At 36.8% G+C, this 24,800-nt stretch overlaps 1 protein-coding gene across 1 annotated transcript in view; it reads right to left on the reverse strand.

Annotated features, from left to right (window-relative positions):
* The window catches only part of C9 (complement C9), an 87,247-nt gene that overhangs the window by 16,177 nt on the left and 46,270 nt on the right, over positions 1–24,800 (reverse strand). The window contains exons 7-9 of the mRNA XM_033179435.1: positions 24,272–24,512; positions 21,357–21,485; positions 19,757–19,932 (exon numbers count right to left, since the gene is read on the reverse strand). Of these exons, the coding sequence (XP_033035326.1) occupies positions 19,757–19,932; positions 21,357–21,485; positions 24,272–24,512 (546 nt within the window). The remainder of the gene's footprint in view (positions 1–19,756; positions 19,933–21,356; positions 21,486–24,271; positions 24,513–24,800) is intronic.

Here is a 24,800-nt window from a genome sequence, read left to right on the forward strand (position 1 = left end):
CTTTAAACTAGTTCAAACATTGTGGAAGACAATGTGGCAATTCCTCAAGGATCTAGAACTAGAAATACTGTTTGACCCGGCTATCCCATTACTGGGTATATACCTAAAGGATTACAAATCATGCTGCTATAAAGACACATGCACACGTATGTTTATTGCAGCACTATTCACAATAGCAAAGACTTGGAACCAACCCAAATGTCCATCAATGACAGACTGGATTAAGAAAATGTGGCACATATACACCGTGGAATACTATGCAGCCATAAAAAAGGATGAGTTTGTGTCCTTTGTAGGGACATGGATGCAGCTGGGAACCATCATTCTCAGCAAACTCTTGCAAGAACAGAAAACCAAACACTGCATATTCTCACTCATAGCACACACTGGGGGCCTGTTGTGGGGTTGGGTGAGTGGGGAGGGATAGCATTAGGAGATATACCTCATGTAAATGATGAGTTTATGGGTGCAGCACACCAACATGGCACATGTATACGTATGTAACAAACCTGCACATTGTGCACATGTACCCTAGAACATAAAGTATAATAAAAAACAAACAAACAAACAAAAAAGACAAAATAAATAAACAATAGCTAGACTAAGAAAAAGAAAAAAGAAGCCCCAAATAAATAGAACCAGAAGCAAAAATAGAGACATCACAACAGATACCACAGAAACACAAAGGGTCATTAGATACTGCTATGAACAACTATAAACCAACAAATTAAAAAACCTAGAGAAAACTGATAAATTTCTGGACGCATACAACCTCTCGAGTTTGAACCAAGAATAAATAGAAAACCTGAATAGCCCAATAATAAGTAAAGAGATTGAAGCTGCAATAAGTCTTTCAACAAAAACGGTCCAGGACCAGATGGCTTCAATGTTGCATTCTACCAAATCTTTAAACAAGAATTAATGATAATTCTTCTCAAAATTTTTTTTAATGACTGAAGTGGAGGGAACTGTTCCTAACTCATTTTATGAGACCAGCATAACCCTGATATCAAAACCAGACAAGGACACAACACAAAAAAGAAACCCATAGGCCAATATCCCTGATGAACATAGATGCTAAAGTCCTCTACAAAATATTAGCAAACTGATGGCAACAATACATCAAAAAGATAATACAGCATAATCAAGTGGGCATGATTTATCTGAGAAATAGTTCAACATATGGAAATCAATAAATGAGAAACATCACATCAGCAAAAGTATGAACAGAAACCATGTGATCATCTCAATAGATGCAGAAAAACCATTTGATAAAATTTAACATCTCTTTGTGATACAAATTCTCAATAAATTAGGTATAGAATAAAGGTAATTCAACACAATAAAGGCCATATATGACAAATCCACAGCCAACATCATACTGAATGGGAAAAAGCAGAAAGCTCTCCCTCTAAGAATTGAAACAAAGATGCCCACTCTCACCATTCTTATTTAACATAGTACTGGAAATCCTATTAGATAAGCAATTAGATAAGAGAAAGAAATAAAGGACACCTAAATTGGAAAGGAGGAGGTTAAATTATCCCTGTTTGCAGAAGACATGATCTTATATACAGAAAATCCTAAAGACTCTACCAAAATACACTTAGAACTGACAATTGACTTTAGTAAAGCTGTAGAATATAAAATCAACATGCAAGGATCAGTAATATTTCTGTTAAAGAACAACAAACTAGCCAAAAAAGAATGCAAAAAGTCAATACCATTTACAATAGCTACAAAAAAAGATACTTAGGAATAAATTTAATCAAGGATGTGAAAGAGAAACTATGAAACACTATTGAAAGAAATGGAAGAGGATACAAACAAATGGAAAGAAATCCCATGCTCCAGGCTTCAGCCTTACTACCAGAAATAATCTACAGATTCAGTGCAATCTCTATCAAAATGACAATGACATTCCTCACAGAAATTGAAAAGAAAAACTTAAAATTTGTATAGAACCACAAAAGACCTCACATAGCCAAAGCAATCTTAAACAAACAATAACAACAATAACAACAACAACAAACAAAGCTAGAAGTATCACATTATCATATCTCAAAATATATTACAAAGCTATAGTAACCAAATCAGCATCGTACTGCCATAAAAACAGACATGTAAGCAAATGGAACAGAATAGAGAAACGGAAATTAATATATCTATCTACAGTCAACTAATTTTTGACAAAAGTGCCAAGAAAAATAATTGGTTTCTTTTCAATCTTTTCAATAAATTGTGCTAGGAAAAACTGAATGTCCGTATGCAGAAGAATAAAATTAACCTTTCACTTTTTGTCCTATAAAAAATCAACCCAATATAGAACACCTTATTGTAAGACCCAAAACTATAAAACTACTGGAAGAAAACATAAGGGAAATGCTTCAGGACATTGGTCAGGGAAAAGATTTTCTGAATAGGCTCTCAAAAGCACCGAGAACAGAAGTAAAAATAAACAAATGGTTTATATCCAATTGAAAAGCTTCTATACAGCAAATAAAACAATCAACAGGTGACCTGCAGAATGGGGAAAAATATTGTCAAACTATGCATCTGACAGGAGACTAATATCCAGAATTTAGAAGGAACTCAAACAACTAACAACAACAAAATAAATAATCTGATTGAAAAATAAACAAAAGATCTCAAGAGACATTTTGCAAAAGAACACATACAAAAGGCCAAAAAACATACTAAAAAATGTTCAATATCCAACAGGCAAAAATAAACAATGCTGGCAAGGATGTGGAAAAAAAGGAACTCATACATCATTGGTGGGAATGTAAACTAGTATAGTCACTATGTAGAACTATATGAAGGTTCTTTTGAAAATTATAAACACAACTATCCTATGATCCAGCAATTCCAGTACTGACATTTATCCAAAGGAAAGAAAATAAGTATATAAAAGAGACATCTGCACCCTTCTGTTTATTGCAGCATTATTCACAGTAGCCACATGGATAAATAAAATAATGTATTTTTTTCTTTTTAAAGAAAATAATGTATGTACACAATGGAGTACTATTCAACCATGAAAAAGAACAAAATCTTGTCATTTGTGGCCACATGGATGGAACTGGAGGATATTATGTTAAGTGAAATAAGCCAGAAAGAGAAAGCAAAACATCACATGTTTTCACTTATATGTGGAAGCTAAAAAAAAAAAAAAAAAAAAACAAACAAACAAAAAAAACTGATCTCATAGAAGTAAAAAGTAAAACAGAGGACACTAGAGGTTGGGAAGGGTAGGGGAAAGACAATACAATAAAGGCCATTTATGACAAACCCACAGCCAACATCATACTGAATGGGAAACAGCATACTGAATGGGATATTTCTTAAAATATATAACATTACAACTACATAGGAGGAATAAGTTCTAGTGCTCTATGACATTGTAGGATTACTATAGTTAACAATTATATATTATTATACATAATTTCAGGTATCTAGAAGAAGAATATTGAATGTTCCCAACACAAATAAATGACAAATGTTTGAGATGATGGATACACTAATTACCCTGATCTGATCACTATACATTATCATTATCAAAATATCACTATGTGCCCCATAAATATGTACAATCCTTATGTGTCCGTTTAAAACAGAAATGTCAGAAATGAGCAAAAAGGAGACAAAGAATATACAGAACAAATAAAAACAACTAGGAAGTACAGGTTTTAACTGTGTCAATAATTGCATTAAATGCAAATGGATTTAACACACTAATTAAAAGACAGATAGTTACTTTAGATAAAAATAGCAAGACCCAACTATATACTGTCTACAAGAAACTCACTTTAAATACAAAGATGTATGTAGATAGGTTCAAAGTAAAAGGATGGAAAATGTTATCCCATACAACATTAATTAAATGGAACCTCCTAGGGCGGAGCAAGATGGCCGAATAGGAGCAGCTCCAGTCTCCAACTCCCAGCGCGAGCGACACAGAAGACCGGTGATTTCTGCGTTTTCAACTGAGGTACTGGGGTCATCTCGCTAGGGAGTGCCGGACAATCGTTGCTGGTCAGCTGCTGCAGCCTGACCAGCGTGAGCTGAAGCAGGGCGAGGCATCGCCTCACCTGGAAGCGCAAGGGGGAAAGGAATCCCTTTTTCCTAGCCAGGGGAACTGAGACACACAACACCTGGAAAATCGGGTAACTCCCACCCCAATACTGCGCTTTAAGGAAACAGGCACACCAGGAGAATATATCCCACACCTGGCCGGGAGGGTCCCACGCCCACGGAGCCTCCCTCACTGCTAACACAGCCGTCTGCGGCGATCTATCCGCAAGGCAGCAGCGAGGCTGGGGGAGGGGCGCCCGCCATTGCTGAGGCTTAAGTAGGTAAACAAAGCCGCTGGGAAGCTCGAACTGGGTGGAGCTCACAGCAGCTCAAGGAAGCCTGCCTGTCTCTGTAGACTCTACCTCTGCGGACAGCGCACAGCTGCAGCCCATTAGGGGAAAGAGCGGGGGCGGTGCAGACGCGAACGACTCTGTCTGACAGCTTTGGGGAGAGCCGTGGATCTCCTAACGCGGAGGTTGAGATCCGAGAACGGACAGACTGCTTGCTCAGGTGGGTCCCTGACCCCTGAGTAGCCTAGCTGGGAGACATCCCCCACTAGGGGCAGTCTGACACCCCACACCTCACAGGGTGGAGTCACCCCTGAGAGGAAACTTCCAAAGGAAGAATCAGACAGGTACACTCGCTGTTCAGCAATATTCTATCTTCGGCAACCTCTGCTGCTGATACCCAGGCAAACAGGGTCTGGAGTGGACCTCAAGTAATCTCCAACAGACCAACAGACAGTCCTTCTGACTGTCAGACGGAAAACTATCAAACAGGAAGGACACCTATACCAAAACCCCATCCGTAGGTCACCATCATCAAAGTCCAGAGACAGATAAAACCACAAAGATGGGGAAGAAGCAGGGCAGAAAAGCTGGAAATGCAAAAAATAAGAGCGCATCTCCCCCTGCAAAGGAGCGCAGCCCATCGCCAGCAACGGATCAAAGCTGGTCAGAGAATGACTTTGACGAGATGAGAGAAGAAGGCTTCACTCCATCAAACCTCTCAGAGCTAAAGGAGGAATTACGTACCCAGCGCAAAGAAACTAAAAATCTTGAAAAAAAAGTGGAAGAATTGACAGCTAGATTAATTAATGCAGAGAAGATCATAAACGAAATGACAGAGATGAAAACCATGACACGAGAAATACGTGACAAATGCACAAGCTTCAGTAACCGACTCGATCAACTGGAAGAAAGAGTATCAGCGATTGAGGATCAAATGAATGAAATGAAGCGAGAAGAGAAACCAAAAGAAAAAAGAAGAAAAAGAAATGAACAAAGCCTGCAAGAAGTATGGGATTATGTAAAAAGACCAAATCTACGTCTGATTGGGGTGCCTGAAAGTGAGGGGGAAAATGGAACCAAGTTGGAAAACACTCTTCAGGATATCATCCAGGAGAACTTCCCCAACCTAGTAGGGCAGGCCAACATTCAAATTCAGGAAATACAGAGAACGCCACAAAGATACTCCTCCAGAAGAGCAACTCCAAGACACATAATTGCCAGATTCACCAAAGTGGAAATGAAGGAAAAAATCTTAAGGGCAGCCAGAGAGAAAGGTCGGATTACCCACAAAGGGAAGCCCATCAGAATAACAGCAGACCTCTCGGCAGAAACTCTACAAGCCAGAAGAGAGTGGGGGCCAATATTCAACGTTCTTAAAGAAAAGAATTTTAAACCCAGAATTTCATATCCAGCCAAACTAAGCTTCATCAGTGAAGGAGAAATAAAATCCTTTACAGATAAGCAAATGCTTAGAGATTTTGTCACCACCAGGCCTGCCTTACAAGAGACCCTGAAGGAAGCCCTAAACATGGAAAGGAACAAGCGGTACCAGCCATTGCAAAAACATGCCAAAATGTAAAGACCATCGAGGCTAGGAAGAAACTGCATCAACTAACGAGCAAAGTAACCAGTTAATATCATAATGACAGGATCAAGTTCACACATAACAATATTAACCTTAAATGTCAATGGACTAAATGCTCCAATTAAAAGACACAGACTGGCAAACTGGATCAAGAGTCAAGACCCATCAGTCTGCTGTATTCAGGAGACCCATCTCACATGCAGAGACATACATAGGCTCAAAATAAAGGGATGGAGGAAGATCTACCAAGCAAATGGAGAACAAAAAAAAGCAGGGGTTGCAATCCTAGTCTCTGATAAAACAGACTTTAAACCATCAAAGATCAAAAGAGACAAAGCAGGCCATTACATAATGGTAAAGGGATCAATTCAACAGGAAGAGCTAACTCTCCTAAATATATATGCACCCAATACAGGAGCACCCAGATTCATAAAGCAAGTCCTTAGAGACCTACAAAGAGACTTAGACTCCCATACAATAATAATGGGAGACTTCAACACTCCACTGTCAACATTAGACAGATCAACGAGACAGAAAGTTAACAAGGATATCCAGGAATTGAACTCATCTCTGCACCAAGCGGACCTAATAGACATCTATAGAACTCTCCACCCCAAATCAACAGAATATACATTCTTCTCAGCACCACATCGCACTTATTCCAAAATTGACCACATAATTGGAAGTAAAGCACTCCTCAGCAAATGTACAAGAACAGAAATTATAACAAACTGTCTCTCAGACCACAGTGCAATCAAACTAGAACTCAGGACTAAGAAACTCAATCCAAACCGCTCAACTACATGGAAACTGAACAACCTGCTCCTGAATGACTACTGGGTACATAACGAAATGAAAGCAGAAATAAAGATGTTCTTTGAAACCAATGAGAACAAAGATACAACATACCAGAATCTCTGGGACACATTTAAAGCAGTGTGTAGAGGGAAATTTATAGCACTAAATGCCCACAAGAGAAAGCAGGAGAGATCTAAAATTGACACTCTAACATCACAATTAAAAGAACTAGAGAGGCAAGAGCAAACACATTCAAAAGCTAGCAGAAGGCAAGAAATAACTAAGATCAGAGCAGAACTGAAGGAGATAGAGACACAAAAAACCCTCCAAAAAATCAATGAATCCAGGAGTTGGTTTTTTGAAAAGATCAACAAATTGACAGACCGCTAGCTAGACTAATAAAGAAGAAAAGAGAGAGGAATCAAATAGACGCAATAAAAAATGATAAAGGGGATATCACCACCGACCCCACAGAAATACAAACTACCATCAGAGAATATTATAAACACCTCTACGCAAATCAACTAGAAAATCTAGAAGAAATGGATAATTTCCTGGACACTTACACTCTCCCAAGACTAAACCAGGAAGAAGTTGAATCCCTGAATAGACCAATAGCAGGCTCTGAAATTGAGGCAACAATTAATAGCCTACCCACCAAAAAAAGTCCAGGACCAGATGGATTCACAGCTGAATTCTACCAGAGGTACAAGGTGGAGCTGGTACCATTCCTTCTGAAACTATTTCAATCAATAGAAAAAGAGGGAATCCTCCCTAACTCTTTTTATGAGGCCAACACAATCCTGATACCAAAGCCTGGCAGAGACACAACAAAAAGAGAGAATTTTAGACCAATATCCCTGATGAACATCGATGCAAAAATCCTCAATAAAATACTGGCAAACGGATTCAGCAGCACATCAAAAAGCTTATCCACCATGATCAAGTGGGCTTCATCCCTGGGATGCAAGGCTGGTTCAACATTCGCAAATCAATAAACGTAATCCAGCATATAAACAGAACCAAAGACAAGAACCACATGATTATCTCAATAGATGCAGAAAAGGCTTTTGACAAAATTCAACAGCCCTTTATGCTAAAAACGCTCAATAAATTTGGTATTGATGGAACGTACCTCAAAATAATAAGAGCTATTTATGACAAACCCACAGCTAATATCATACTGAATGGGCAAAAACTGGAAAAATTCCCTTTGAAAACTGGCACAAGACAGGGATGCCCTCTCTCACCACTCCTATTCAACATAGTGTTGGAAGTTCTGGCTAGGGCAATCAGGCAAGAGAAAGAAGTCAAGGGTATCCAGTTAGGGAAAGAAGAAGTCAAATTGTCCCTGTTTGCAGATGACATGATTGTATATTTAGAAAACCCCATTGTCTCAGCCCAAAATCTGCTTAAGCTGATAAGCAACTTCAGCAAAGTCTCAGGATACAAAATTAATGTGCAAAAATCACAAGCATTCTTATACACCAGTAACAGACAAGCAGAGAGCCAAATCAGGAATCAACTTCCATTCACAATTGCTTCAAAGAGAATCAAATACCTAGGAATCCAGCTTACAAGGGATGTAAAGGACCTCTTCAAGGAGAACTACAAACCACTGCTCAGTGAAATCAAAGAGGACACAAACAAATGGAAGAACATACCATGCTCATGGATAGGAAGAATCAATATCGTGAAAATGGCCATACTGCCCAAGGTGATTTATAGATTCAATGCCATCCCCATCAAGCTACCAATGACTTTCTTCACAGAGTTGGAAAAAACGGCTTTAAAGTTCATATGGAACCAAAAAAGAGCCCGCATTGCCAAGACAATCCTAAGTCAAAAGGACAAAGCTGGAGGCGTCACGCTACCTGACTTCAAACTATACTACAAGGCTACAGTAACCAAAACAGCATGGTACTGGTACCACAACAGAGATATAGACCAATGGAACAGAACAGAGTCCTCAGAAATAATACCACACATCTACAGCCATCTGATCTTTGACAAACCTGAGAGAAACAAGAAATGGGGAAAGGATTCCCTATTTAATAAATGGTGCTGGGAAAATTGGCTAGCCATAAGTAGAAAGCTGAAACTGGATCCTTTCCTTACCCCTTATACGAAAATTAATTCAAGATGGATTAGAGACTTAAATGTTAGACCTAATACCATAAAAACCCTAGAAGAAAATCTAGGTAGTACCATTCAGGACATAGGCATGGGCAAGGACTTCATGTCTAAAACACCAAAAGCAACGGCAGCAAAAGCAAAAATTGACACATGGGATCTAATTAAACTAAAGAGCTTTTGCACAGCTAAAGAAACTACCATCAGAGTGAACAGGCAACCTACAGAATGGGAAAAAATTTTTGCAACCTACTCATCTGACAAAGGGCTAATATCCAGAATCTACCAAGAACTCAAACAAATATACAAGAAAAAAGCAAACAACCCCATCAAAAAGTGGGGAAAGGATATGAACAGACATTTCTCAAAAGAAGACATCCATACAGCCAACAGACACATGAAAAAATGCTCATCATCACTGGCCATCAGAGAAATGCAAATCAAAACCACAATGAGATATCATCTCACACCAGTTAGAATGGCAATCATTAAGAAGTCAGGAAACAACAGGTGTTGGAGAGGATGTGGAGAAATAGGAACACTTTTACACTGTTGGTGGGATTGTAAACTAGTTCAACCATTATGGAAAACAGTATGGCGATTCCTCAAGGATCTAGAACTAGATGTACCATATGACCCAGCCATCCCACTACTGGGTATATACCCAAAGGATTATAAATTACTCTACTACAAAGACACATGCACACGTATGTTTATTGCGGCACTATTCACAATAGCAAAGACTTGGAATCAACCCAAATGTCCATCTGTGACAGACTGGATTAAGAAAATGTGGCACATATACACCATGGAATACTATGCAGCCATCAAAAAGGATGAGTTTGCGTCCTTTGTAGGGACATGGATGCAGCTGGAAACCATCATTCTTAGCAAACTATCACAAGAAGAGAAACCAAACACCGCATGTTCTCACTCATAGGTGGGAACTGAACAATGAGATCACTTGGACTCGGGAAGGGGAACATCACACACTGGGGCCTATCATGGGGAGGGGGGAGGAGGGAGGGATTGCATTGGGGAGTTATACATGATATAAACGTCATGCACATGTACCCTAGAACTTAAAGTATAATAAAAAAAAAAAAAATAAAAAAAAAATAAATGGAACCTCCTTTGCTCTATTACCATACAAAAAATTCTTAACAAATAATACTGTTAGGAACAAAAAGGTGAAGTTTTCAATATACAAGGAAGATACATAATCTAAATGTGTATGCACCCAATGACAGAACTTTAAAATACATAAAGCTAAAACTGATAGAACTGAAAAAAGAAACAGTAAATATACCTAGACATTGCAAATTCTGCTATCATTGAAAGAATAAGGGCACAGGAAAAGAAGCCCTGGGCTGTGCCAACAACTAATTGACCTAACTGACATTTAGAGAGCATTCTACCCAAAAATAGCAGAATACATATTCTTTTCAAGTGCACACAGGCATATCTACACCTTAAAAATACTCAATATATTGAGAATAATGAAAATAATACAAAGTATGTCTTCAGACCAAACAAAATGAAAGTTGAAATAAATAACAGAATGCTATCTGAAAAATTCCCAAATATTTATACATTAATCACCACATTTCTAAATAACCCAAGTGTAGAAGAGGAAGTCACAAAAAATTAGAAAACATTTTAAATTGAATGAAAATGAAAACACATCAACACTTGTGGGATGCAGTTAAAGAAACGCCTAAAGGTCAATTTACAGCACAAAATGCCTACATTAGACAAGAAAAAAAATGTCTGAAATCAATAATAACAGCACCCAGCTTAAGAAACTAGAAACAGAAGAAAAATTTAAGTACAAAGCATAAGGAAGGAAATAATAAGAATTGAAATGGAAATTAAAATGGGAAAAAAATAGAGAAATTTTTTTAAAGCTGCTTTTTTGAGAAGACTACAAGAAGTGATAAACCTCTACCAGATTAATTAAAAATAAAACAAAATAAGACAAAAGGGAAAAACTTAAAATTAACAATATCAGGAATTCAAGCAGGATATCACTATAGAATCTACAGATATCAGCTGCTTAATAAAATGGAAAAAATCCTTGAAAGACAATTGGTAAAAACTCAGTCAGAAAAAAAGCATAACTGAACTTCTGATATCTATTTAAATAATTGAATTTAGAGTTAAATTTTTTCTAACAAAGAAGGCCTAGATGACATTATTGGTGAATTCTACAGACATTTAAAGAAGACATATCAATTCTACAAAAACTTTTTCACAAAATAGAGAAGAATTTACTTCTCACTTATTTTTATAGTTAGCATTACTTTGGTACCAAAACCAAATAAAAATACTTAAGAGAAGAAAATTACAAATCAATGTCACTTATGAGCATACTTACAAAATATCCCAAGACAGTAGCAAATCAAATACAATGGTGTTTAAGTGCCAGGTTTGCTCAAAATTTAAATAATCAATATCATTCACCATAACAACTTATTAAAAGTGAAAAACCATATGATCATCTCAATAAAGAATAATTCTTGGACAGGCCGGGCGCGGTGGCTCAAGCCTGTAATCCCAGCGCTTTGAGAGGCCGAGACGGGCGGATCACGAGGTCAGGAGATCGAGACCATCCTGGCTAATATGGTGAAACCCCGTCTCTACTAAAAAAATACAAAAAACTAGCCGGGCGCGTTGGCGGGCGCCTGTAGTCCCAGCTACTTGGGAGGCTGAGGCAGGAGAATGGCGGGAACCCGGGAGGCGGAGCTTGCAGTGAGCTGAGATCCGGCCACTGCACTCCAGACTGGGCGACAGAGCGAGACTCCGTCTCAAAAAAAAAAAAAAAAAAAAAAAAGAATAATTCTTGGACAAAATTCAATATCTATTTACGATAAAAATTCTGAGCAAACTAGGAATTAAAGGGAACTTCCTCAACCTGATAAATAACATCTATGTAAAACTTACAGATAACATCATACTTAATGGTGCAATATCATATTAGATGCATTAGACAATGCAATAATGCAAGAAAAAGAAATAAAATACATAGAGACTGAGAAAAGAATAAGGAAATCTGTATTTCAGATGACATGATTATCTAAGGAATTGAAACTCTCATATATTTCTGGTGGTAATGCAACTACTTTGGAAAAAAATTTGGCTATTTCTTATGTAGTTTTGTATAAACACATATATCATATGACCAAGCAATCCTTCTCTTAGAGAAAAGAAAAATATGTTCATGCAAAATTCTGTATTCAAATATTTATAATGGTTTTATTCATAATCACCAAAAAAATTATCATCTGGAAACAAATAAATGTCCTTCAACAGATTACTAAATAAACAAACTGTTTAGTCTATACCATGGAATCTATATATAATGGAATACTATTGAGCAATAAAAATGAAAGGAACGACTCATACATACAAGAATGTCAATGTGTGAATGTGGATGGATCTCAAATGTATAATGCTAAGTGAAAGAGTCAAACTCAAAAAGTTACATGATTACATTTATATGGCAGTAAACAGATCAGTGGTTATGCAGAAGTAGGGCAGCAAGGAGGAGTTGATTGAAAATGGACATGATAGGACTGTGTGGTAGAAACGTTTTCTGTATTGACTTTCATGGTGGTTTCATGATTTTAAGTGTTTGTGGAAACCTAGGGCCCTTTACACTAAAAAAATTAAATTTTACTTTACATAAGTAATGCCTATTTTAAAAAATCTAATTACATTAAAATGTGTCTATATACTACTTACTAAAAACCAAGATATAAAATTATATTATATGAAATCAAATTGGCTAACTATAATTCTGATAAAGACTCTGATGACTGGAAAATTTACACTAAAATATTAACATTATGATATCTATTTCAGTTGTGCTTTTGGATTATATTAGAAAAAGTTTGGTAGGTTAGAGATTTTTATCTCTTTTATTCACTGCTTTAGACTCAATGCTACAGTAGAGCCTGGCACATTGCAGGTACCTAAGAAGTATTTGTTAAAGATGAAAATACGTTGAGTTCAGTGGCTCCTGGTTGTAATCCCAGCACTTTGTGAGGCCAAGGCAGGTGGATCACTTGAGGTCAGGAGTTCGAGACCAGCCTGGTCAACATGGTGAAACCCCTGTTTCTACTAAAAATACAAAAATTAGCTGTGCATGGTGGCAGGCACCTGTAATCCCAGCTAGTTGAGAGGCTGAGGCAGAAGAATCACTTGAAGCCAGGAGGTGGAGGTTGCAGTTAGCCAGGATTGCACCACTGCACTCCAGCCTGAGTGACAGAGTGAGACTCGATCTCAAAAACAAAAACAAAAAGAAAAGAGAAGAGAAGAGAAAAGAAAATAAAACAACAAAGATCATCACATTTGATTTAAAAAGTCCAACTAATCCCAACAAAACTTGAGGGCACAAACAAACTGAGAATAAAAAGACTGAAGAATGTATGCTATGTGCATACCAACAGAGACATCTGGCAAACATAGGTAATTTAAAAAAATTGAGGCAGAGGCCGGGCGCGGTGGCTCAACCCTGTAATCCCAGCACTTTGGGAGGCCGAGATGGGCGGATCACGAGGTCAGGAGATCGAGACCATCCTGGCTAATACGGTGAAACCCCGTTTCTACTAAAAAATACAAAAAACTAGCCGGGCGACGAGGCGGGCGCCTGTAGTCCCAGCTACTCAGGAGGCTGAGACAGGAGAATGGCGTAAACCCGGGAGGCGGAGCTTGCAGTGAGCTGAGAGCCGGCCACTGCACTCCAGCCTGAGCGGCAGAGCAAGACTCCGTCTCAAAAAAAAAAAAAAAAAAAAAAAAAAAAAAAAAATTGAGGCAGAAAACATTACCAGAAATAAAGAAAGACATTTTAATTCACCAAGAAGATGTAATAATTCTAAATTTGTATGCCCTTGGTAATAAGCCTTAAAATATATAAAATAAAAATCCAAGTACAAGGAGAAACAAATACACAAATGTAGTGTAGAGTTATAGATTTCTTAGAATTTTCTATTTAAACAATCATGCCATATATGGAGAGATAGTTTAATTTCTTCCTTGCAGTTCTTAGGCATTTTATTTATTTTTCTTGCTTTATTGCACTGGCTAGGACTTACTGCAATATGAAATAAAAATGATGAGAGTTAATATTTTTTGTTTATTCCTTATTTTAGTGAGACCAAGTTTAATATTGTAGATGTAAATATAAAAGCAAAATAATAAAGCTGTTGAAGGGTAATACATAGGAAAGTATCAAGGTCTTGAGGTAGGAAAAAACTACCTTTCAAATTAAAACATTGAAAGTACTAACTATAGTGAATAGAAAGATACATTTAACTACGTCAAAATAAAAAAAAAATCAACATCATAACCCATAATATGATGCACTGAGAATAACAGAACATTACTTCTGTAGTATTCTTGCCAAATATCCATAACCTTAACTTACTCGAATGCTAAATTGGGAGACATTTGACATGATAACTGACCAGTCCTCATAAAAAGTGTCAAGGTTAAGAAAGACAAGGAAAGTCTGAAGACCTACAACAGTTTGGGAGACACTAAAGAGATGTGACAACTAAATGCAATGTGGGACCCTAGATTGGATCCTGAAACAGGAGGAAAAAAAAAGATTAAGGGAAAAACTTGTGAAATGTGTATAAAACCTGTGCTTTAGCTAATTACTTAGTGTGAATTTTCTGATTTTGATAATTTTACTAAATTTTACTATGCTTATGTAAATTACTAACATTAGGAGCTGGGAGATGAAGCTTATGAATAAATTCCCTCTACTGTTTCTTCAATATGACTACCTGTACTATTCTGCAATATTACTTCTGCAGTACTACTTCTGCAATATTACTATCTGCACTATATGTGTAATTTTGCTGTGTCTAAAATTAGTTCAAAATAAAAAGTATATTAGAGAACATCTGTATCAAAAACACCATTAAAGATGAAATTCTTAAGTGGGAGAAGATATTTGCAAAACTTGTGTTGTGAATAGGTTCATATGTGGAATATATCAAGAACTTCTACAAAGTCAGCATAACTGACTTTGTATTGTTATGACGAGTGTATTCTTTTATGAATTAATATATAGTATATAGAATTCAGAGGATTCAGATTTCAACCATGTCATATTTATTTGAAAGAAGGAAACCTCTCAGCAACATTGCCACATTGGCACAAACAACATAAGCGTGTGGTAGAATTATTTTGATTTCTTTTAAAAAAGAAATTAATCTTGTTTTACCCTTCAAAGGAAAGTCAAGGCCAGAGAGTCTAGAATACAGGAACAGAGGGTCATGAAGGAAATACAATTTGGATTAAATTTGTAAACAGTGTTGGAAGAGTTAAAGATGAAGGATATGCAATGGCAATAGTTTCAGAGGAGCTTCAAATCCTGGAGTTAAAAAATCCACAGGAGAACAAAGGAAAATTAAAATGGACATTTTGAAGTTTTCCTGAAGGGTTCCATCTTTTTCTGATGAACTTTTATTTTCTATTAAATAAGAAAATGATTTTACTTTTTCTCCTATCCTAGATAACTCTATCTTTCCACCATGTGTTGATACATTTATAGTAGGATATAATCTACCATAAAAGTGCTAAAGTATAAATAAGTTAATAATATAGTTTAATAATAAATAAGTTGAGATTTCCTTCAGACATCCAACATAAACTATGTATACCAACTATAGTTTGTTGATAGAATGAGTGCTGCTTTTTATTCCTAAACAAGAGAATTAGAAATGATTCTCACTTGTACTATAACCCTTTAAAATATTGATGCTCTTTAACATCTGGTTCATAACTGCTAAGAGTTACACATAGAGCAAAAATGATAGGTTAATTAATTCATAAATTATTACACCATGTAACTCTGGAAGAACTAATACAGCTTAACACATAGACATATGAGTGGCTGAGGGAAATGGGAAAGGAGGAGAACAGAAAAAGCAGGATGGAGGCAAAAACAACAAAAATGAACTACATTAATGCTAGGAGGACCCATCCATTTGCATGAAGTGGTTCACAAATTTGGCTACATTTTCTAGTGCATTGAGTAAGACACAACCAAATTTACTGATCTCATGCATTTCTTGCCAATAAGGTAGAAAAACTCACCTGATTCCCAAGAGAAACAAAATGAGATTAAAGGGTAACATTTCCTATGAGTCTCATAAAGAGGACATAGCATTACATAACAACCTTTTAGTAAATAAAACAGTAGATTACATAACTTTATTTCTAATAATGGAAAAACAAAACTTTACAGGAAGCCAATATTGTAGCTGTACTCATCTTGCTGCTATTGCCCTAGAGGAAATAATAATCTTTATACCTTCCAGGCAGTCTTTAATAAATGTGATTTCTCTTAGCTTAGCTGACATTTTAATAACTAGTTTGTAGCAGTAGGTTTAAGAGGAAAACAAAGTGCACCTATTCTGTTGAGTTAAACTGTAGAACCACTTGTGTTAACATTCAGGCAAGTTGGCAATAGAATTAATATACTTCCATGGAAGCTGAAGACCATGACAAAAGTAAGTATTGAAAGAGAGGGCCAGCCTATGTCCTCTGCATGGAGAAGGGTCAAGGAGAGATTTTTGGGCTGGGTCAAGACATTCCTCAAGAAGTGATTTTGGGTTTGACAAAGCAGACAAGTGGGGCCTGAAAACCACAGGTTCTACCTAAAAGAGCATGGCCATAGTTACTTGAGTATGGAAAAATGTATAACTGTATTTTTAGATTTTATAAATTATATTTATAAATTATATATACTATATATTTATAACATATATATTTTACCACATAGTTTACTTAGAAAATCTCAGTAATATATTCATACAGCATTCCACTTTGAGTAAAACAGCAGGTCCTAGAATAATGTTGTTTCCTTCAAGGTCATTTCTTTGTAATATTGAGAAAAAAATCAATTCTCAGCTGGGGTCACTGTCTGCATGGGGAGTTTGACAATCTCCCCACGTTTGTGTGGTCTCTCTCTGGTTCTGCTTGTTTCCTCCCACATCCCAAGTATAGTCATGCTAGACAAATCAGTGTGCCTACATGGTCCTAGTCTGAGAGAGTGTGGGTGTGTGGAGTTTGCCTTGTGTTGAGACGGTGCTCTGTCCATGGCTGATTCCTGCTTTGCACCCTGAGCTGCTGGGATAGACTACCCTGAACTAGAGTAAGGAGGTAAATCATTATCTTAATTGTTTTTATTAATCTTTTTTAAACGTGTAAATAGCTTACATGTATTACAAAATTCAATATTAGAAGTGTTTTAAGTTTTTATTCAGAAGTTTAGTGATGTTTTTGTGACCAGAAATATGCTACAGGAACTTAACCCATTCATTAGCTTATGGTAAAATTGGTTTTGTTATAGGTCATTTTGGTTAAGGTCACAGTTTCCAAGAACCTATTGATAATATTAAGTGAGAGCTTACAGTCCACTTTCTGGTCTTTTCTCCAAGATAATTGGTTTTCAACATAAATACCTAGATAATTGATTTAATTTGCTACAGAATATTTAATATTGACCAGTTTATAGTTTAGGGTGGGTGGGGAGAGGTTCTAGTAATTCTTTTTTTTTTTTTTTTTTTTTTTTGAGACGGAGTCTCGCTCTGTCGCCCAGGCTGGAGTGCAGTGGCCGGATCTCAGCTCACTGCAAGCTCCGCCTCCCGGGTTTACGCCATTCTCTCGCCTCAGCCTCCCAAGTAGCTGGGACTACAGGCGCCCGCCACCTCGCCCGGCTAGTTTTTTGTAGTTTTTAGTAGAGACGGGGTTTCACTGTGTTAGCCAGGATGGTCTGGATCTCCTGACCTCGTGATCCGCCCGTCTCGGCCTCTAGTAATTCTTTAAAAGACCAGCCCCAATGTTTGAACATGTCATCTACAGACAACAGAATGCTTCAAATTCCTGAAAATGAATTAGTGATCATAGATTGTGTAATTGTCTCCTGGAAGTAGCTACAAGTTAACCAAAGGTCCACTTCTACTGGAATTATGAGAGTAAAATAACTTGGAATCTAATTCAAGATCAAATTTAACTATATCTCATGTTTCTTCAGAGATTTAAAAGTTATACAAAGTCAACAAAACCCACAATTTTGCTTTGCTCAACTCTCTCTACAAGAAGATAAATTTAAAAAGTGGTCCATAGTGAACTAACAATAGCTACCATTTCCTTAGGTAAAATGTTAATATGAAAAGGCCAGCCTTCCTGTTTATGAAGAAAGAAATTTATACCGATAGTCTAAATGGAATGTCTACCAATCTGAAAATTTGGGGAAGTAAATGGTTGTCCCTAAAAATGGGATAAACTATACTGTGCATCCATACAGCAGGACTGCACCAATAAAGTTGATGAGGGTCTTTGAATAGTTTCAATAAATCTAGTAGTAAATCTTCAGCAGCTGCCTTATCTATTTGAGATTTAAAAAATTATCTCTAGAACATGCTGAACTATTATTAAGATTTCTTCAGAGAACACTCTTGAATTTGTAGAAGGACAGTTGAACTTGCTTTGTAGAGCCTGGGATGTTCATCTGGATGTAAATATTCACCTAAATTACCCATTTTTTTCTTATTTAATATCTCCCAACATAAACTTATTTTACTGAGTTCAAGGTAATACATTTATGTAAGATTCAAATTTAATAAGATCAAAGAGGCATCTTCTGATTTTAATTTCATACATGGAATTTCACCAGCTTTCCCCCCACCCTTTTTGTCCTACTTTGGGACAAAGTATTTTAACTCACAAATATATTGCATATCTATGAATGGCTATATTTCTATAACATAAAGGGAGAATAGATTATAAAAATTTCCAATTTCTTTCTTCCTCACATAAAGGAGATAGTTTTAGAGGTTTCACTCTTTAATCTACTCATTCTTTAAAGACAATAAAATAGAATAAAGGAATCAAATTAACTAGTCCTATGAAAATATTAAAATTTCTGTAACTCAAGTTAATCAGACTGGAGTAGGGAGCAGTCAAAAATAAACATGATCTGAGGAAAGCAAATTGTAAAATACATGGAGAAAATTGAAAGTTATAAAGGGAAGTAGAAGAAAAGCACTTACTAATAGTACTAGTAATAAAAGAAGTAAAGAAAAATGCATACCAGTTTTAGGTAGCTTGGGGAAAGAAAGATGAGGGGGCAGGGGGGCTCACATCTGTAATCCCAGGACTTTGGAAGGCTGAGGCAGGCGGATCACTTGAGGCCAGGAGTTTGAGACCAGCCTGGCCAACATGGCAAAACCCTGTCTCTACTAAAAATACAAAAAAATTAGCTGGATGTGGTGGTGAACATCTGTAATCCCAGCTACTCAGGAGGCTGAAGCATCAGAATCACTTGAACTTGGGAGGAGGAGGTTGCAGTGAGCCGAGATCGTGCCATTGCACTCCAGCCTGGGTGACACAGTGAGACTTGCCTCAAAAAAAAAAAAAAAAAAGAAGAAGACCCTTAGTAAATACAATTCTCTTGTGTTAGACATGATAGTGGAACACCATGACCATGGGAAGGCAAGGGGCCAACTGGAGGGAACTAATCATATGTGAGTAACTATCTTGTTACAGTGTGTGCTCTATGTTCTATACAAGGAATTTCATTAAATTCTCAGAATAAACATGGAGTCCTGGAGAATTCAGTGTTGTAGAGGTCAGAAAACATCCCACACCTAGTGAGAGACAGAGACAGGAAGTCAGCCAGGATGGTCTGACTCCACACCATGCCTTTCCTCTATGCCATGCCTCCTTATGGGGAAGAGATGGGAGTGTATCTGAATGTTCACCTCTCTTTCAGATGAAGCTAACAGTTCACCCGAAACAATGTGACATTTAATAAAAAAATGACAGTCTTCTATTTGAAAATAAACATATTTCTTACTTTTTGACTAATGAGAACAGGAGCATCATTTATGGAAGAGGCCCAGTTGACAAAGTCAGTCACATCAATCATGGTTCCTCGGAGAAGCTTTTCCTTCAGTTCAAATGCATATTTTCTGGTTCCACCTCTTATAAGTGAAATAACATCATCTATGAGGTTATCACTGGTGATGTTTACTGAGGAGAGAAGGAAGATTTAAAGAGAAGCAGTTGTAGTTCTATGGCTAGTTATCAAAAGGACATGTGATAAACATTTATTGAGTCCTTTTAGTAAAATACAACCTAATGTATTTATTAAATTTTAATTGTAAATATTGCTTATGCATTTTTTCACCTCAAATCTACAATGGAAATTTACATTAGTAGCCAATTGTAGATTTCTGTCATCTCCTTTAAAAAATAAAAATGTTACCCATGGTCTAGATACACTGATACTTCACAACTCCTCACATATAAACGTGTACACATGGGAACTAAATATGACTTTGGGTGTAATATATATTTTCTGTTGCAAACTTACCTTCATAATTATATTTGTGTACATTTGCTTTGATATATTTTAATATTACAAAAAGAAGAGTTCAAAAAAGAATCATATGAAAAGTAACATTTCTTTCCACTCCCAATCCTACCTATCTTTTCCTCAGTGTCTCTCTGTAGACTAAGCCTCTTTTAACAAATCTTTCTAAGTCTTTTACAGCTGTGAATTTTTTAAACTGGAAAAGAATTTCAAGACAATTTTTGTCATCCCCTCTTCATTTTTATAGAAGAGAAATTGGAAACAGAGAGGTGGAGTGACTAGCCAGAGATTACACAGTTAGCTTAAGGACCAAATATAGAAATTATACCATATAATGGGAAATTCAGTTTTTTTCCACCACTTCATCATTGGTTTTTCAATCATGGACACATATTATTGGTTGATATGCTTTTAAATATATCAGGTTTTTACCCACTTGTGCCTCCCCACTGCCAGCTGACTCTTTCTTTAAAGGTGAGTTTTAAGCATTTGTATTTTTTAAATGTTCTCAGGTATTTCTGATTAGAGGAAAAGTTGAGAACTTTAGCACTAATTCATGCTTGTAAATCTGCTAAAGATTAACAGTAGGAAGTAATATTTATAACAAATATATTTGTATTTTTGAAAAGGTTAGGCACCGATTTAAAGTTAAGGATTAATTAGGGATTTCTATTTAGGTGGAAGGTGGAGTTGGGGAAATGGTTTTGGCCTTGTCCTTTGTTAATGGATGCACGAACATTGTCGCTTGCTTATTTGGAAACTTTGTTAAAATTAGGGTGAAGAAAGGCAACTTTTTATGAAAATGCTTTCTTACTATTGTCAAGATAGATATACAAGTCTAAAATGACCACTGTGTGAATTACACCCCTTGAGTTGTGTACTGTACAACCAGCACAATAGCGATACTGGTGAATACATGTCCCTGGGCTGTGTTTATAGTGGTTTGAAAACCACTGTACATAAAAGATAGTTTTTAAGCACAAAGAGGATAGACAATTAAGAGGGCTTATTGCAAGAGGGCAGTGCTCATTGACATCTACCCCCAGGCTTTACAAAGTCTAACAAGTGAGGCCACACTTACCAGCTCTACCCTCTCCCCTCTTTACACAATCATCTTTATCAGCTTTAGCTCCAGCAGAGATTTTAGAGAAATCCAGAGATACATCCAGATGATACCCGAGGCATCTCTTTACATCTTTTAGTTCAACACCTGTTTAATGAATTTATTTGAAAATTATTAGACAATGTCTATCAACATCACAAATAAATTCCAATTTTGCTATTTTCAAGAAACATCCTTACTTAGGTTCCTATATACCATTACTAAATTCAAATGTGCCATCATGTCTGTCCTGCTTTGTCCTCATATTAGATTATAGTGACCTCCCTTTGACTTTGCTTGTCAACTTAATGGCAAAGGACACATTAAGTCTACCACACGGTTTAAAGGGATGTAGGTCAGATTGTGGTGGTTATAGTAAAGTCTTTTATCTGTAATGTCATAGAAGAGGGACAACAATGTCTATCATATATTGAATGCTTATCACATGTCTGGCATCCTTCTAAGCATTTTGTGTGCTTTAACTAATTTAATCCTCACACTGGCCTTACGAAGTAAGTACTATATTGTCCTCATTGTACAGATGAAAATGTGGAATTGCAGAGCAGTTGGATAACCTTCTAATGGCTCATTACTCAGCTAGTAAGTTTGGATTTGAACCCAGAGCTGTCTAGCTACTAAGTACTTCTCTGTATCAACTTCATAATTTGGTCATGAGATATATCAACATCTCCTGATCCTCTTTGGAAGACTCAGTTCATCCTTAATGTAGCTGGTTCATTGCTTTGGACAGACGGCTGATGTATGTAGCCACTTTGCTTTCGTCCTATGAATGCTACTTGGTAGGTATCAGTCTCGGAAGCTGACTCATTATGGTGTGTAGGTGCCCAAACAGTTACTAGAAAGAAAAATCCTAATATTTTCAAAGTCTATCAGTTATTATCTGTTTTTGCAATTCAGAAAAATAATTATTCTCGTATTTTAAGGGTAAACAGCCCAGATGACAGTTCATTGACCATGTCAGTTTTTGCTCTTATTTATCATTTCTTATTTCATACATGCAAACACACACACACAGGCACACACACACACGAATTTGTGATTATTTGTTCTGGGAGCCAAAATGCTTTGTGAAAAAGGAAAGAAAAAAATGAAATGAGGGTAATCACGGGGCTCTACAAGGAGTGTCGGGGTAGACCTCTGGGGGCATTTAGGCATTTATTCATCTATCAAATACTTCTCATGCACTCACAATTAGTAAGAACTTAGAAACTATCAGGTGGCATTTCCCATGGGAAGAGAAGAGAGAGGATAAAAATGGAAAACAATACCAGAAATCCATAATTCTAGATTTCTAACCTTATCCTTAAGACGTGTGAGGACTCTGCTTCTGAAGATGAGGGTGAAAGATACCTTGGTGACCCTAAAGTGTTCAGATTCTCTGCCTTAGCAGTGGACACTTTCATGTTCAGACATCCTAAATTGAGGCAGAGGACATGACTTGGCCCTCAGATATTGGCACTGGAGAAGTGAGAAAGAGGACTTTCTCTTCAAAGTCATTAGAATTGACCTGATGATCCTTGTCTATTAAGACCAGAAGGTAAGTAGCTTCTGAATTATTCAGGATTAAAGATCTCAGCCTATGGAGCTTTTTCACCAAAGCAACTCCTAGTCTGAAGATTTCTTTGTGTTTTGATCACCACTCATAAACTTTTCTCTTCTCATTTTCAAGTTACTCAAGACCTGTGCCCTCTTGTACCCCTCCCTTATGTGATATCTCCATCAATATAGCTTCCGGGTGGAGCTCACAGTGACTTCACTATGTTGTGGATATAGCCCTGTGAAAGTGTAAGGTAAGTAACGTTACATTCCACTTGCCCCGGGAGAGCTTCTCTCTACCCAAAACAAGACTGAGGCATCAAGACCAGCTCGTTCTGGCTATGTCATGTTTTGTTATCCCTAAAGTATTTGCTGACCTTGGGAAGAGTGTCAGGCTTTTACATCACAGTTAAATTCCACACTTCACTTAACACCTGACACCTTGACACTCTGACCCCATAAAAGCCATTAAAGTGGTTTTTAGCAACGCTTTCCTCCCTAAGAGACACACCTATAGTTATAAGGGCAGAGAGGAGGCATCCTGGCATCCATCACCTCCTTAAGGAATATTATAACTAGCCATAATTACTTACAACATGAATGATTATAACTTACTTATATAGTCACTTTGCATTTACATTTTTCTTAAAAGACTTAGACGAACCCTTTAGGCCAGGCCAATAACTATGTATCAGTAGGCCTATCTTCTACCTATGACCGACATTGATAATTGACCATGGTCCTTTTCCCCGTGATTTCCCCATGACCAGAAATCTACTTAACATGAACCCAATTCAACCACCACCACATAATGAGAAGTGTCATCACATGAGGTAAAACCAATTTTCTACCCTTGCTTTCAGATGTTAGATTTATATGATAACACTGATTCTTCTTTTCCCACGAAAAGAAAATTTAGAACAATATTTTCCCTCCAATATTGAAGTATATTCTGGAAGATAATTGTGATACGGAAATTGGACTAGTCTGCTGATTAAGAAGTAGGTTATACAAATTATGCCTGTACTTTCTTTCATCTTTTGTTTAGTATTTCACTAAAAGTGCCACCTTCTAATAGATGTGAAATTGCAATACAATTGATCCATCTCTCAGTGCTGCTGCTGAGTAGAATATGACCAAGTCAGCTTATTTGAGATGGAAGTCAATTTGCTCTTTAACAGGATTTTAGGTGCCAAGGGGCAGGAAGAGACTCCTCTCAAAGGAGCCGGTTACAGGGCTTTGTATTCTTAAGATTTTAACCATTCAAAGAGGTTGGTGAACAAAATAATGTTTGGTCAAAACAGTATTTGAAGTCAGAGCTCTATTTCTAGGCATACCTTTCCGGTTCATGGAAGCTTTATCCAAAACATATATTAGTTCATAGAGTCCTCCCAGAGACCCAGAGCTACTGTAGTGGGTTCCATAGGTTTCCAAAAAGGCAAAATATTCTCCCTTTTCATAGGTAGTTGGCAAAGCTTTTATATCATCCACGAAAGTTGTTGTGAGCACAACATCACGATTTCTCATCATAAATCTTCCCAGATGAATTTCTCCTTTCACATGCAGGAACATTTTTTCCTGTGTTGTAGAGTAGATGAAGAAGAGAAACATGTATTTTATCCATCACTGCAAATGAAAATGTATGAAATTTAGAACTTCCATAGACACTAAATGCTTTAGCAGTGACCATGAGATACCACTCTAATCCACCAGAATGGCTAAATGTAAAATACTATCAACATCAACTATTGATGAGAATGTGCAGTGACTAAAACTCTCCTACATTACTGGTAAAATTAGATAGCCACTTTGAAGAACTGTTTGGCAGTTTCCCATAGTGTTAAACATGCATTTGCTTATGATCAG

This window comes from Trachypithecus francoisi, unplaced genomic scaffold (assembly GCF_009764315.1).
Source record: "Trachypithecus francoisi isolate TF-2019V2 unplaced genomic scaffold, Tfra_2.0 Lachesis_group2, whole genome shotgun sequence".
NCBI lineage: Eukaryota > Metazoa > Chordata > Mammalia > Primates > Cercopithecidae > Trachypithecus > Trachypithecus francoisi.